Source organism: Rhipicephalus sanguineus, chromosome 11 (assembly GCF_013339695.2).
Source record: "Rhipicephalus sanguineus isolate Rsan-2018 chromosome 11, BIME_Rsan_1.4, whole genome shotgun sequence".
Classification (NCBI taxonomy): Eukaryota; Metazoa; Arthropoda; class Arachnida; order Ixodida; family Ixodidae; genus Rhipicephalus; species Rhipicephalus sanguineus.
In genome coordinates, this window is record NC_051186.1 from 86,378,227 (window position 1) to 86,392,606 (window position 14,380).

General features: G+C 46.1%; 1 protein-coding gene across 2 annotated transcripts in view; it reads right to left on the reverse strand.

The window, feature by feature from the left end:
* The window catches only part of LOC119373851 (protein-cysteine N-palmitoyltransferase Rasp), a 67,787-nt gene that overhangs the window by 43,563 nt on the left and 9,844 nt on the right, over positions 1-14,380 (reverse strand). The window contains exons 7-12 of one of the 2 annotated variants that reach the window (XM_037643920.2): positions 13,345-13,460; positions 11,408-11,614; positions 9,129-9,164; positions 8,065-8,266; positions 4,744-4,888; positions 2,738-2,977 (exon numbers count right to left, since the gene is read on the reverse strand). In XM_037643920.2, the coding sequence (XP_037499848.1) occupies positions 2,856-2,977; positions 4,744-4,888; positions 8,065-8,266; positions 9,129-9,164; positions 11,408-11,614; positions 13,345-13,460 (828 nt within the window). In that variant the 3' untranslated portion in view covers positions 2,738-2,855. Of the gene's footprint in view, positions 1-2,737; positions 2,978-4,743; positions 4,889-8,064; positions 8,267-9,128; positions 9,165-11,407; positions 11,615-13,344; positions 13,461-14,380 lie in introns of those variants that run through there. The other variant, XM_049410944.1, reaches the window with a different exon arrangement.

Consider the following 14,380-nt stretch of genomic DNA (forward strand, 5'->3'; position numbering starts at 1 on the left):
GACCTGGCTTCTACTACACCAAGCTGGCCACCGCACTCTTCCAAAAGGAAGGTGAAGGGGAAACGAATAGCCAGGAGAGTGTGAGCATACATGAACGCAGTGATGAACCGTGAACATAGAGCCGGGTCATTCCAAGTGAAACGTCCCAACACAAAATTCGACCACCAGCGATTCTATTGAAAAAAAAAATGAGCTAGAAGGTAACTGCGTGAGAGGAATTTTAGTAAAGTATTTTCGTTCACAAAAATTATCTGGTCACGTGACGGCCTTTTGAATATTCCGGCGAGAAGGAAAAGGTGGGTGGGCATATATTACGCGCAGTCACCCTTGAAACTGTGTACAATGGCATATTGTGTTTTAACCCTTCTATTATCATTGATCTTTCACGTGACGTCACAAGTAAAACCATATATTATTTTCCGGCTTAAATAGGCTTAGCAAAGAAGCAAGAAAACGTGCAAATTCAGACAATTTTCGTAAAACGACGGGAATGTTTCAGCCGTAAAATTTTTTTAGCTATTTTACCAGAAGACGTAGTATTTCCTTAAAATATTGTCAAGCTTTGTAAACAAGCCTTTGCTGAGAAAAATGCTTGCAAAGTTGAGAAAAAATTGCTTTTTGGGGAGATTCACTCCTAAATTAAGCATTGAGGCTCTCGCGATAAAAGTATGTGAGAGGGTTCTTTATATGCTCCAACGTCTTCTCTTGTGATGTGGAAATTTTTATTCCTGTAAATTTTGTTTAAAGCGAAAAAATAATTTTGTAGTCGAAGGAACCCCAGTACCAGACACCCCCCCCCCCCCACTCAGTATACTGCGAATGCAGATTAATTCCCTCTATGTTTTAAGAACACAAAAAGCATGATATAAAAGCCACGCGCTTGAAGCATTTAACATTTCGGCAACAGCAGCAGCAAGATATGAAGAGATCTTCACACTCAGCTGCAATTCTGATCTACACACCAGGACGACGACGCGTCATTACTCTTTTGAAGCAAGAAAATAACTCCAGGTTTAGAAAACATCAGAGCTAAATAAGAAGGTTTATTACAAGAACATGCCATGACCTTCTTGCAGTGATATGTTTGCAAGATCAACCTCATCTTTCGGCTGGGACTTATGTAATTATGTGACAATGAAAGCAACCGGTGTCGAGTCAACTGCGTTGTGTATCTTGCACGACGACGCGTTACCCCCGAAATTTTCGGATTACATGCGCCATATGCGACGGTGTTTGATTTGAGATTGCCAGCATTTGCTATGCAGTGTCGTTCTTTTTCGTACATAGCTTATAATATCGCATTTTTATTTGTTGACCTTTTTCTGCACTTGATGATACCAATAATTTAATTCCGCCAAATGACTACCCAAACAATAAAAAAAATAAGTAGCACATTAAACAGAAATAACTTGAATGACGAGGCACCATTCATCTTAGGAGACGCTGCCGAAACCATAAAAAATCGGCGATATCATCACCAATCCTCATCTAAAAACGCAAAAACCTCTGCTGTGGTCCTCACAATGGCTGCCTCCTTCACTTTGATTTCCTCAAAGACCGGTTACGGTTTTAGAGTAATCCTTACCGCCTGATTTCCTTTAGGTGCGTGCCAAACACAGTGTAGAAGCTTTGGGTGGCTAGGACATAAGGAATATTAGACAACGCCTTTCATGATAATGTCATCCTTTCGCTGCAGGTTTCTTCTCATATTTCGCGTTTTCTTTTAATAGAGGCTAAAGAGCTCGAAGGGTCTCTTTTGTATTCTCCTGAGATAATTTGAACATGAAAGCCAATCTTCTTTTTCTTTCCAATCGATTATGTTAATCGCCCCGCAACCGAAAGTCTGCGTCTGGCGTCATTTTGCGCTGCATCCGGGTCCAGAGGCACTGCAAGCTTTCTGCACCTAATGTGCTTCCGGAATCGGCCCACCTATGACCCAGCGAGGATGTCATGTGATTAAATCGTCATTCGACGTCACATTGACGTCACTTAGACGCTATGATACCTCATAAATTTTGGCAATCTGTTTCATGATGATGATGTCATATGGTGGCGTTATCACATGATGATGGTTCTTTGTATCACTCGAGCTTACGCCGACAGTGACTTTTCGTGTTTCGTGAGACAGTTTTCACCTTAATAAAAGGAGTAGATGAATTTAGTGTCGCAATCGCTATATGTGTGCCGTGTAGTAAGTCAATTGCTACAATGCTTAGTCGTTTACTAGGTGCGGAGCACTTTGGAAGTCCGGCCTGTCGTATGCTGTCATCGTATGCTGTGGTAGCTTGGCGTCACGCAGGCAAAACCACGTATAGTATAGGCATCTGTAGCATATTGAGCGCTCGCTCGCGCCGAGAAGTCTTCTTCATCTTGTTCTTCTAGCGCCTTGATGGTAAGTGCGGAGCACTTCAGGGACCCGAGCTGTCGTATGCTGTCGTCGCTTGGCGTAAACCAGGCAAAACCACTTATAAATAGAGAAAAAAAGAGGAAGCAAGCGATAAATAGAAAGAGAGAGAGAGAGGAAGGAAAAAAATAGAAAGCGCAAGAAAGTGAAAGAAATAGATAAAGAGAAAGCAAGAAATAAATAGAAATAAAGAGAGGAAAAATAAAAAAAACGGAAAAGGAGAAAAAGAAAGAAACAGAGAAGGAAAGAAAGACAGAACTGAATAGAAGCAAAGAAGGCTGCCCAGCTCCGTAATTCCTTCAGTCTTGGTACACCTAGTGCGGAGCTGTCTTAATTTTTTTTCATTGTTTTTATTTGTAGTACGAAATATACGGGCAGAGGATTGAACGCTGACGACACTCATAAACCAATATGAGGAAAGAAAGAAATGCCAGCGGCACGGTTGAGTAGATTACGAAGAATCTTTATGCTTTCGCTCCACTGTCGCCTCTTGTTTCCACTCCTCCAAGTCTAGAGCAACGCTCAAGCCGCTGTACATGCCCAGGAAGACGAATACCAGTGGAAAAGGGAAACCTGGAATCCAGTAAAATGCACGATTATAGGTTCACTGAGCAAAAGGGCACATTTCAACTCTTGCAGTACCCTCCAGTCGTGAACACAACGCCAGCCTGAATATAGGAAGCGCGAAATGCCACCGTGGAAAAGAGTCGCCGAAACTCCCTGTAACCGCTATTCAGTTTGAATCGCCCACTCTTCTTCTCTGCATTCCTGCTCTTACTTTCTGCTCGCGCGGCACGTCTAAAGACCAAGTATGAACCAATTAGTCTGCTAGAAAGTGCTGCCGAATGGAAGACTTCACGTCAGAACCTCGGCTGCCGATTTCTGTAAATGAGCGGGCGTCCGAGAGCTACACAGCCGTAATATCCAGCAACGACTCTAGCTTATGGCACACTAGTTTATTGTCAATGTTGACGCAATTCACTTTTCCTTTGGAAGCTGTCGAGTAATCAAAAAGTATGATCTGACGTCATTTGCTGAGATGACCAAAGAGCATGACAAAGGACGCCACTACGATTTCTCATTTTAATTGTTTCCTCGCTTACAAAGAAATGGCCTCTTCCCGCCAGGAATTGTGAATTGGTTATTACACAAGCCGAGCCAATCAATCGAGCTGAACTTTATATTTCTCTTTAGTGTATGTAATAATAATAATATCTGGGGTTTAACGTCCCAAAACCACCATATGATTATGAGAGACGCCGTAGTGGAGGGCTCCGGAAATTTTGACCACCTGGGGTTCTCTAACGTGCACCTAAATTTAAGTACACGGGCCTCAAACATTTTCGCCTCCATCTCTTTAGTGTATGTTCAATGACCAGCTCAAGCGAATTGCTCCGCCACGGTGGTCTAGTGGTTATGGCGCTCGACTGCTGACCCGAAGGTCGCGGGATCGAATCCCGGCAGCGGCGGCTACATTTTCGATGGAGGCGAAAATGTTTGAGGCCCGTGTACTTCGATTTAGGTGCACGTTAAAGAACCCCAGGTGGTCGAAATTACCGGAGCCCTCCACTACGGCGTCTCTCATAATCATATCGTGGATGTGGGACGTTAAACCCCAGAAAATAGGCAGTTTTAGAATAGCGTACGCTAAGTTACCGTTTGCGGCCCGCTATTTCCGTCACTTAACGGGAGCTCGCAAGCGGTTAGCGTACGACGCATGCGCAGCTGCGCGAAAAGCCAATGCAATGCTTTGCGTACGCTATTCTGAAACTGCCTATTATTATTAGCTCAAGCAAATTAGATTTCAAGAGCCAAGATGGTACGTACAGTATCAACGGAGAAAGATTGGCACAAGTGACCGGTTGGCGGAGCGGAGAGATTGCGACACGCGGCGCTGCGTTTTTCCCGAGCGCGCCTATATCGAGAGTGCCAAGCACATTCCATTTTTCAAAGTAGGGGTGGCCGGCGGAAAGAACGCCAACAAGCAGATTTTCTGGGCAAGTGCGTTAATGATACGGTTGCTCTCATCTGCGAAACAAAGAAAAACAAAAAAAGGATGTCGTGTGCATAGCTACATCTGGCAATAAACAATGAATGAGCGTTTCTTCAAGATATTGGCTTTTGGATATGGGCCAACAGCAAGATGGCCTGCATTTACGATTGTCCGCTGACTACCCCTGCTTTGGAAAGTGGAATGTGCTTGGCAATCTCGATACCGGCGTGCTCGTGAACAACAGCGCCGCGGGTCGCAATTTTGCGGCTCCGGCCACCGTTCACTTGTGGTAATCTTTTTCCGTTGAGACTTTCCTTGTCAAATACTTGACTCTATTCGTTCTTACCAGGCAAGATCCTTCGACACATGATGAGGCACACCTCCGGTTCCGCCAGGTGGAAGATGCAGGCGCACATGGTGAGTACGAAGTGCGGAGAACCGATCAAGGCCTTGGCCACTCGCATTCGCTCAGCGGACGCCAGGTAGCGGCCCTGACCAAATGTAACACACAAGGTTAGTTTTTTTAGGCAGTACAAAATTTACTGAAATTTCCCCCGATTACGTGGTGCTAGTTGCCGAGATCGATTACTCTTTTAGCGGCGGATAGTAGTAAACATAATACGTCTTTAACAAAAATAGAAACAATTTAGTACCTTGTACTGTACTATGGGAAAGCTATCTGCAAGATTTCTTTAAGGAAGTTGTATCGATAGAAAAGAAAATCTGGCAGATCCCACGGATTGTGGGAATCACTTTCATGCGAAGCAGTCATTGACAAGCCTATGCCGATTTCTTTTTTCCTTTTTTTCTCTTTTTTTGCTTTCGGCCAAGCGTTACATGGTGAATCAACGTCGTTGTGTAAATTGAGTAGGTGTGCAAATTTCGCAGTCTTGCCAGGAAAAAAGCCTATACTGGAATGTAAAGGGTAGCTTATTATCACGTTATAGCAGAGCCGTGCAGTTTTATTGCAAGGAAGTGCTCGCTACGGTGCAATGACGTGCCTATCTTAAGGAGCGGTCATCGGCGTAATTAGGCAACACTTGTCTTTAGCTTGCGGAGTGATAGCAGTACATAAACAACGTTTCTTACATTCTCATAAAAGCGGATAGCTGACAATGTCACCACAGTCGGTGTTGTCCCGACGACGTTCGTACGGGGTCTTCTCAAGAAGCAATTTAAAGCGCTGGCGTGGCTCTGCGGTAGAATACTCGACTGGCGTGCAGAATGCCTGGGTTCGATTCTGGCACGAGCCCTCATTTTTGTTCTTCGCTTACTTTGGGAGTATTTCACCCTTTGACAACGCCGCCGACACCGGAACCGACACCGAGACACGAGCCCCTTCAAGCTATTGCGTTAAGATTTCCATAGTCGGGGTGATATGAACTGTGAATCGCCTGTGGCGCATACCTGCATACCACGGGCCGCGGTACGCGGGTATGTGCCACACGTTAGTGGCATAAAAGTCTTTTTGACGTACGTCGCTTTATTCATGTATTGACCTCCGAATCGTGTTCCTCGTACGCTCATGTCCTCCTATGCCAATTTCGATGCACACCAAGTTACGGAGGCAACAATGAGTACCTGAAGACGTAGGCGGCTAGATAGAAACGATCAAAGTGCCTTTGGCTCGCTAAGACATGCTTCGATCGCATTTAAAATATGTTATACAACATAATATTAATGAGAACTAACAGACAATAACGCCAATGAAAGTATAGGGGGTGTTATCTGTAGCATTTAGAATATAAATGTGAAGAAAGTAAAGTGGACGAAAAGATAACTTGCCGCGGCAGGGACCGAACCTGCGACCTTCGAATAACGCGTCCGATGCTCTACCACTGAGCTACGGCGGCGGTCATCCTCCCGTCCACTTTATGGGGTATATATGTGCATTTAAACCTTGGAGTGTTAGTCAGCGCCAACCGCAGCCATGGCGGCGAGTGTGGAACACTCTTTTTTTCTGCCTTTCTGGCGTCACGTAGCACGTGATCTTTTTACGAGCTGGCAGCTGACCAATAATCCCTCGCATACTACCTGAAGGCATCAAGTCTGCCTGAACGAGATCCTTGCTATGAATGAAGGAAAGAAGATGGCTCTCAAGGGCTCGTTTTCTACAGAATACAGAAATGCTACAGATAACACCCCCTATACTTTCCTTGGCGTTATTGTCTGTTAGTTCTCATTAATATTGTGTCTAACAAAGAAAACGAGCCCCTGAATGAATGAATGAATTGCCGCTACACTCGTTTTTCAAGAGAGCCACTCTTCAAGTGAACGCTCCGCAACATCAGAAAAGTGTTGTCTCTGTGGAGGGAGTCACTCTGCAGACTACTCTGACTGCTCTTCTCGTGCTCAGGAAGTAGACGTACTAGAAATTATTGACCGCCGCCGTTGTTCGCGAAGGGGAGCTTTTGAAATGGTTAAAGATAGGGCCTTCGGATATTCTGATGTTGCAGCGCGTCACACTTCAAGTCTAGATTCTAACTATCACAGGCAATTGAGTCTGCTGTAGAGAAGGCAATGACTAAGGCTATGGATAAACTAATATCCAACCTATCTGAATGTTTGATGCAAATCATTTCAAATCAGATCCTGCAAGGAATCCAGGTTACTACAGCACCTCAACCACCTATCACCATTGACACCACTGAACTACATAGCCTAGTGCTGGACAAACTTTCTACATCTGCAAATAAGGCTAAGCAGTCTGTATCACAAGTGCAAACGGCCGGCCGAAGCGGAGACGCGCACACACTTCGCGCTTGCGTCGTGCGTCTCCCTTCAGGTCCGGCCGTGCTCCTCCCCTAACCCCTCGTTCTTTGTACAACGGAGCTTTTATACGCTAGTTCCCAGCGGATCTCTGCGTTCGTAGACAGAAAACAAGAGGAGTTCCCGTCTTGACATTGGCCGCTGCGCTGGAGCGCCTGCTGTCCGTTGCTGTACGGTGGTGTACTGGTGTTGGAATAAAAGCCATCTGCAAGCGGAGCGCGCACCAGGACATGTAGCGTGAAGGCAACATACCCGCTGGTCATTAAGCGTAACAGAGTGGATTCCAAGAGAAGGCAAGTCTGCGAGGCAGGGGGCCGAGAACCAAGTGGACAGATGAGGTTGCGGGAGACGCGCTGCGGGGATAACGCTGCCGCAGCAGGCACAGTACCCGGTTGATTGGATAAGCATGGGAGAGGCCTTTGCCCTGCATTGAGCGTCGTAGTCCGGCCGATGATGATGAAGATAATGGCGATGCCGGACAACATGTAAAGCAGACATGGAGAATCGCACCCAACGTGTCAACCTTTGGATTTGCGAGAATTTGATGCTAAACATGAATGTTGCCATGCGCTGTTTAGATTCTGAGAAGCGAAGCTGATGGTGCTCGGAAAGTGTTCGAAGGAAGGCCGCAGTTTACAATGAAAGTACGCTACGTGCTTTTTTCCGTCCCGAATGGCCTAAATAAAGTTGTTCCATTCCATTTGAAGCTCACACACAAATACGAAATGAGATTTCGTGCTCTTAAACTCCGCTAGTCGCGCGCTTTCACCGAGTAGAATGATCTCGAATTTTTCACCGGAGTCACGGAGCAACGTGCGGAAATAGCGCCGGCACGCCTGCACTCTTCACTCAGCAAGCAATGAAGACAGTTGCCACGGGGCATCTCGCCTGTACTTACCTCGAATTTCTTGCAGACATCTCGTTTCCTCACTTCGCGGACGATCACCTCAAGGGCAATGCCCAGCACGCTGAGCGCGCACCAGATAGCATCTCTCTTGTGCATACTGTGCCATACCCAGGTGAAGCCGAACGCCACTGCGGTACCGAACAAGACACGGCAGGCGCCCCGGCTTTGGCCCACCACTGGCTCGTAGAAATACCTGAAAATTCATATGGGGCGCCACAATGACAGCATCTGAACAGATAGTGCTCTCCGCAACATATGATCTCCAGTGGAACACATTTGCAGCTCCCATGTAATGCACCTACTGGCGATTACAGCCTAGAAAAATGCAAGCTCCGCCCACCCAGAAAGTATTTGCAGAAAGAATTTGCTGCCTCACCCAGAAAGAATTTGCATAGATGTTCCATCCAATTGCATTGGCTCATTGCCGTGACGTCAAACATATTTCGCGTATTTCACGTAGTTAAATTTACCATACAGGGACAGGTTTTTGTCGGTGATTTTCGGTCAAGAACTCGAGTTTTTCTCACTGTGGAATAGCGTGAAAAAGACAGGGACACAGGCGCAGAGATAGTATCGTTTGCCTTTGTCCTTGTGTTTTTTTTTTGCGCTATTCCACAACGCATTCATACCAACTTGCTCGACTTTCCTTACTATTGAACTTCCTGGCTAATTTCAGGAACGATTCCGACATCACTTCAGTGAAACGTGATATTAGAAGTAGGGAGTGAGGACGAACCTGTAATTATTATTATGCGTAGTATTCACATTAGCAGCGACGAAGTACTTACTGTTACAACGGAAACCAATAGCACGACTCTCTTGCACAGATGAATGGCAGGCGCACCGCAGTCTGGGAGCGAAGCCTGTATTTATTCTCATGTTTTAACGGACTACAGTTCTGTGCTTCTGCAATAGGTGACAGCCTGAAAGCTCATTCACACCTGCGGCTGTAACCATTGCTGCTCATAAAGCGACTGAGATCAATATTAATTTCTTAGTTTCAGTTTACGCTTCACGAATAATGCGGAGTAGCTGAGGATTTTACAGCTACATACCTTCGAATCCAAAGGTGCATGCCCCGGTCGAAGTACCTGGTAGAAATAGCACAGTTACAATACGGCACACGTTAAACACATGTCCGATAGCTTGTAGCGCATCACAGATACAAACTCACACACACACACAGACTCACACGGGCGGGGATGTTAGAAGCCTGGACCTTCGACTTTTATACGCCCTCATACGCATACACAGTCACAGCTGCAAGCAACTATGAACCAACACGTAAATGTATAGAATCATACGCAGATAAGCACACACGTGTGCAAGAGGAAATGTATTGACTGAAATTTGTAAAACCTTTTCAGCGTAGGTGTTCTTATCAATTCGCCAGTTGCCTTCGATAATATACCTAGCATGATGATTCGCTCGAATTCGCACTTACAAGTGTTTGAAACATACTACCTTTTGGTAATTCGTGCCCAGAGCTTTAAGTCAGGCCTTACCCGTCAAGTGTTCTCTTGCGCAAAAGTTTGGACATTTCAGCTCCCGCAAAGAGCCTTTAATGTGTGATGGCGCAACTATACAACGTGATATTCTATCTTATTAGTAAAACACGCAGGTCATTTTCGTAGCATCTGTATTTCTCGGTACCATGCCTAAGCCGCAAAAAAAAACAGTTTTATCGTGACATTTATGATGAGAAGAGCATGTGCTCACAAAGCCTTTTTATCGTTGGTGTACTTTCCCACTGACCGATCTCATTTCCTGAAGGTATGTCCAGCGTCAAGTTTGGCCCGAATTCGTTCCTACAGAAGACAAAAATTACATAGCGCAATACAAACACGGCACACAAGGAAGGTACACGAGAGACAAGCGCTACTTGCAACTGTTTTACAAGTAGCGCTTGTCTCTCGTGTACCTTCATTGTGTGCCGTGTCTGTATTGCGCTATGTAATTTTTGTCAATAGCACCAACAAGGCCCGCAAAAAGTCCTATTAGGTCCTAAAGAAGGATTCTTGAGTAAGAACGTTCTATGAATACCAGCCTGGACTCTAGTCTGACCGCTTGCATAGACCTCAAAGCCGGCATAGCGCTGTTACATGGGATAAATTGTCTTCCATTATTTGGACGGGGTATATAACTAAGCTTAAGGCTCCCTTTGATCACGCACTTAGCTGACGTGTAAAATGTCGGTGCAGCATGAAGTGAGTCAGGGTCCAATGAACGAAAACATCTTACACAAGAATTCTTCTTAAAAGAATATTTCTGTTAATTATGACGCCTAGCGTATCCCTAACGCAGGCAGCTAGCCAATCGAAAGAACTTAGGATAGAAAGGTATTGTGAGTTCGGTCTAAGATCACATGATCAAGTTTTTTTTGTTCGGAAACTACAAAAAGATGTACTGGCTACAGCGAGAAAAACACATACAGAGAACATCACGTTGTGTACAGTAGATGTAGATCCTATACTGCTAGCTCGCACCCACTCAGGGGGATTTTTTCTAGCTTTGCATGAAGATGATAGTCTTTAACTAGCTGCCCCATTTCAGGTTTTTCTTAATATCAAACGGCTAACGGAAACACTCCTGAAAGGGTGTGTCACATAGAGTGACCAGTTTCAACCGGCGTTTGGTGCTGTGACACAAGAACCGGAGAGCGATTACCAGGGGCAACAAAAAATTACGCGCAATGCGCAACCTCAACTGAGATAATGTCGCAAAGGCTGATTAAACAGCGAGGCTGTTGGCATCAGCGCGCCTCTCCTCCGCTTTAGCCAACGCTCGGCGCTCCCTTCCTCCTCTCTTAATAGCATCACATGTACTCGAGCGCACGATACCATTGGTCGACTCCTTTCACCGGCATAACCAATCGCGCTCCGGCTCTCTACTCCTCGCTACACCACCTGCACCGCACCCGCCATCCCTTACAAAAATGTGTGTAGACAGCCTATAGACTGTCTAAAAATGGGTTTAGACAGTCTATAGACTGTCTAAATCTATTCTTGTAAGAGATAGCTTCGCCTTTGCACTCCTCATGGCTACTCAGCTTCAGCCTCTCCACGTCGCTACCCTTTTTCTACCAGGCTCAACTCGCTACATTATGATTCGCTCTCACCCACTTAGCTTTACTCATGCTCTCCCTCTCGTTACACTTCGCTCGCGCAGCTGGGCTAGAAAGTACGGACGACAATCCCAAGAGATATATCTATTTAAATAGCTCCACTGTCCAAAAAATCAATGGAAATGCACACACTATATCAGTGCAGTCCAGTCACAAGCCGTGTTTCTGAACTGCGCATCAAAACCCGGATGCCGCGTACAGTGTACTCACCTCCAAAAGTACGAACAGCGGTACATTGTGGCAATGCACATGGAGGGAGGCGGAATCTCGACGCCCTCGGCTCGGGCGATGGCACCGGCGAAGCCGTAGGTGAAGAGGTAGCGTACGTAGAAGAAGAACAGCAGGGAAAAGGCGAAGCCCACCAGGCTGTACAGGTCCAGCCGCTCGGCCATCCAGGGCCACCTGGCCATTGCCGAGCTTCCAGTAGAGAATGACCAAAAGGAGTTAGTCAGTCACGTCAAGGCTGCTCAAATCTGTGCTTTGAAATTCTTTTATAGCAGAGGCAAAGCGATTGTACTGCAAGATTCATATGAGCGAAACGTTCCATCGTCAAACGAATCGTCAGCGACTAAGGAATTATTGACAACCACCTGTTTGTTGCACGAAGCCACGAGGAAAGCCACACGGAAATCTCAGAAAGGAAAACATGTACTTGAAGAATTCTTCCTGCTTGCGGGATCGAAGCCGGGACCAACGCCTTTCCAGGGCGGTCGCTCTACCAATAGAGCGAGCTAACCAGGGTGCTAGCAATTGGCAGTGTGAGGACGAATTAGTCAACTCGAAGCACGCGGGCGCAGAAAATTGCAAACGAGTTCTGCAGCATCCCGCAAGGAGGCGGAAGGGCTATCGAGGGGATGATCGATAATTGGTCTTGTGTTCAATCCCCGCACCCTGACGAATTTTTTTTAAAGTAGAAGCTTTCCTTTCTCTCACAAACGAGCGCTTTAACCACATTCGAAAGTTTGTCAAGTCACGGCGCCAACCGGGCGCGTGCCCCCATTCAAGACGCCAGCAACGTTCGGTTCTCCAAAGCGCAACGCCTCACCGTTGCGGACAAGACGCCGCCGACTGTCAGATCGTTCGAATCAAGCGCTTGCGCAAAACCTCGAAAAATCGAGACACGATCCCACGTCGAGCGAGGCCGCCTTTCCGCAGACGCGTCCGCCGCCACGAGACGAGCATCCGGGAACTTCCTCGCCCTTTCCCAAGCTTCCACGGTGCTCTGAACAGATGAGTCTGGTTGGAGAATCGCGAACCCGGTCTCAACCCAATATAAGGGCGCGGCAACAGCAGTTAGGGGGTCAGTGAAGGAAGACGTTATGATGTAGGAGAGTGGTTCGGTCGACCAGAGAAGACGCGCTGTGTTATGATGCAGTGCCCTCAGTCGGTCTTGGAAGATCTGCTTAGACATGACGCCCTGTGAGCAATGAAGAAGAGTTTTTAAAGACATTGTCGCCGAGAGGAGACATGTGATAAGCGACTGTCGAAGGGATCAGTTGATTAGCGCCGCAGTCTACGTGGAGGAATTTGTCAAGCCGGTGAACATGAAATAACTTTAAGTGTTCTTGGATATTCTCGAGTGTTTGTATTTGAACGCATTTGATTAATTGTTACCCCCAAAGCTGTTAAAGGCATCTGAGTTGTATTGTGATTGAACCAGCCATGTGTGCATGTGAGATGTTTCTACTGCTCTAGTTGAGAATATATTTCCTTTGTGTTATCAACTCTTAGCTATGACTCCGCCTTTGACTTCTACTCTTAAAGTGTACGTGCTTTTGTGGTTCGTTTCGAGGGTCTCATGCGCCCGCCCTTGGGATCTGCCCGGTGACTGCCTCCCATTAACGGGATTATGACACTTTCTGAGAAATCCGGAGGGATTTCCTAGTAGTCTGGTGCTAAAAGCAGGTCGTTGTCAATTATCTCTTTTATAATCCTTCCCACACCTTGCAGGGATTCCGCAGAACTCATTTGCAATATTAGTAACTATTTTATATCTGATAATTCATTGTATTCATGTATCTCATATATCTCAGATAGCGTATATAGTGCATGGTGTACATCTAGATAATGAAACCTAACAGCCCTAAGAGTGAATAGAGCGACGTGCTACTTGATGACGTAACAACTTTAGCAACGTATTCACTGACCTGTAGAAAAAGTGGGCCATGAGCTCCATCAGGAAGAAGTGCGCACCGCTCCGCAGAATTCTCGCCACTGATGTGGCAATCTCGCGCAGAGTGCAGCTGCGTCGCGGCTTGTCCAACTGCGTGGATGGCAAAGATAGAGAAAGAGAGATGTTTATGCGGATTTGTTTTTCGCAGTTTTTAAAGCCAACCTCACAAAGAGATTTGACACTGGTGCATATCATCATCACTCTGGCCATGCCCACTGCAAAGGAAAATGCCTCTCCCATGTTCCTTTAGCTAATCGTGATCATACGTACTAGATTATACGTGCGTGTCACGTATGCCCAAGTGCGCGGGTTTTTCCAACGGGAATTTCACCTTAATGACCGCGGTTTGACGTTGTACATGTTCGAACACAGATAACGGAAACACCTAGCTGGCCTTAGCAACGCCTGCCAATAAATCTGAGAATAACAGATATTTACCTGGCACATCAAAGACTAATTTGTTCGAATTCATGGAAGAAACGTTATTACATTGTGCGCAAAAGGCAAAAGGTGTGCAAGCAATCTCTGCTTGAGGAAAGCTGTGAGACATGCCATTGAACAATTCTATCAATTTCGCTGGCGGTTCAACGTGTTGGTGGATTACGAGTGACTATATGACTCCTTCAGGCTGTTCAACAATCTTAAACTATGCAAGAAACAAATAAAAAACTTCAGTACACCACCCACACGATTCCTCAGCATCAATAATAGTATTGCCGCGGCGGTGCCAATATCGGAAAACACATCGGTTAGATGGCTTACGACAAGAAAACACGGGCAATGTCATGCGTGAATTAAAGAGACACAAGGTCTAACGCAACGCGTTCTTTTTTTTTTTGCCTTTAATACGTCGCTTGTTAAGCCGTCATACCGCCCGTACTGTCATAATTAAGAACGCAACGCGAATCAACAAGCTTTGTTTTATTGCGATAGCAATTATATGGACACTCTCGACGGGTTTTTGGTACCGCCGTTGGCGTCGCTACCGCCATCATTTTCCGTATAAAGCC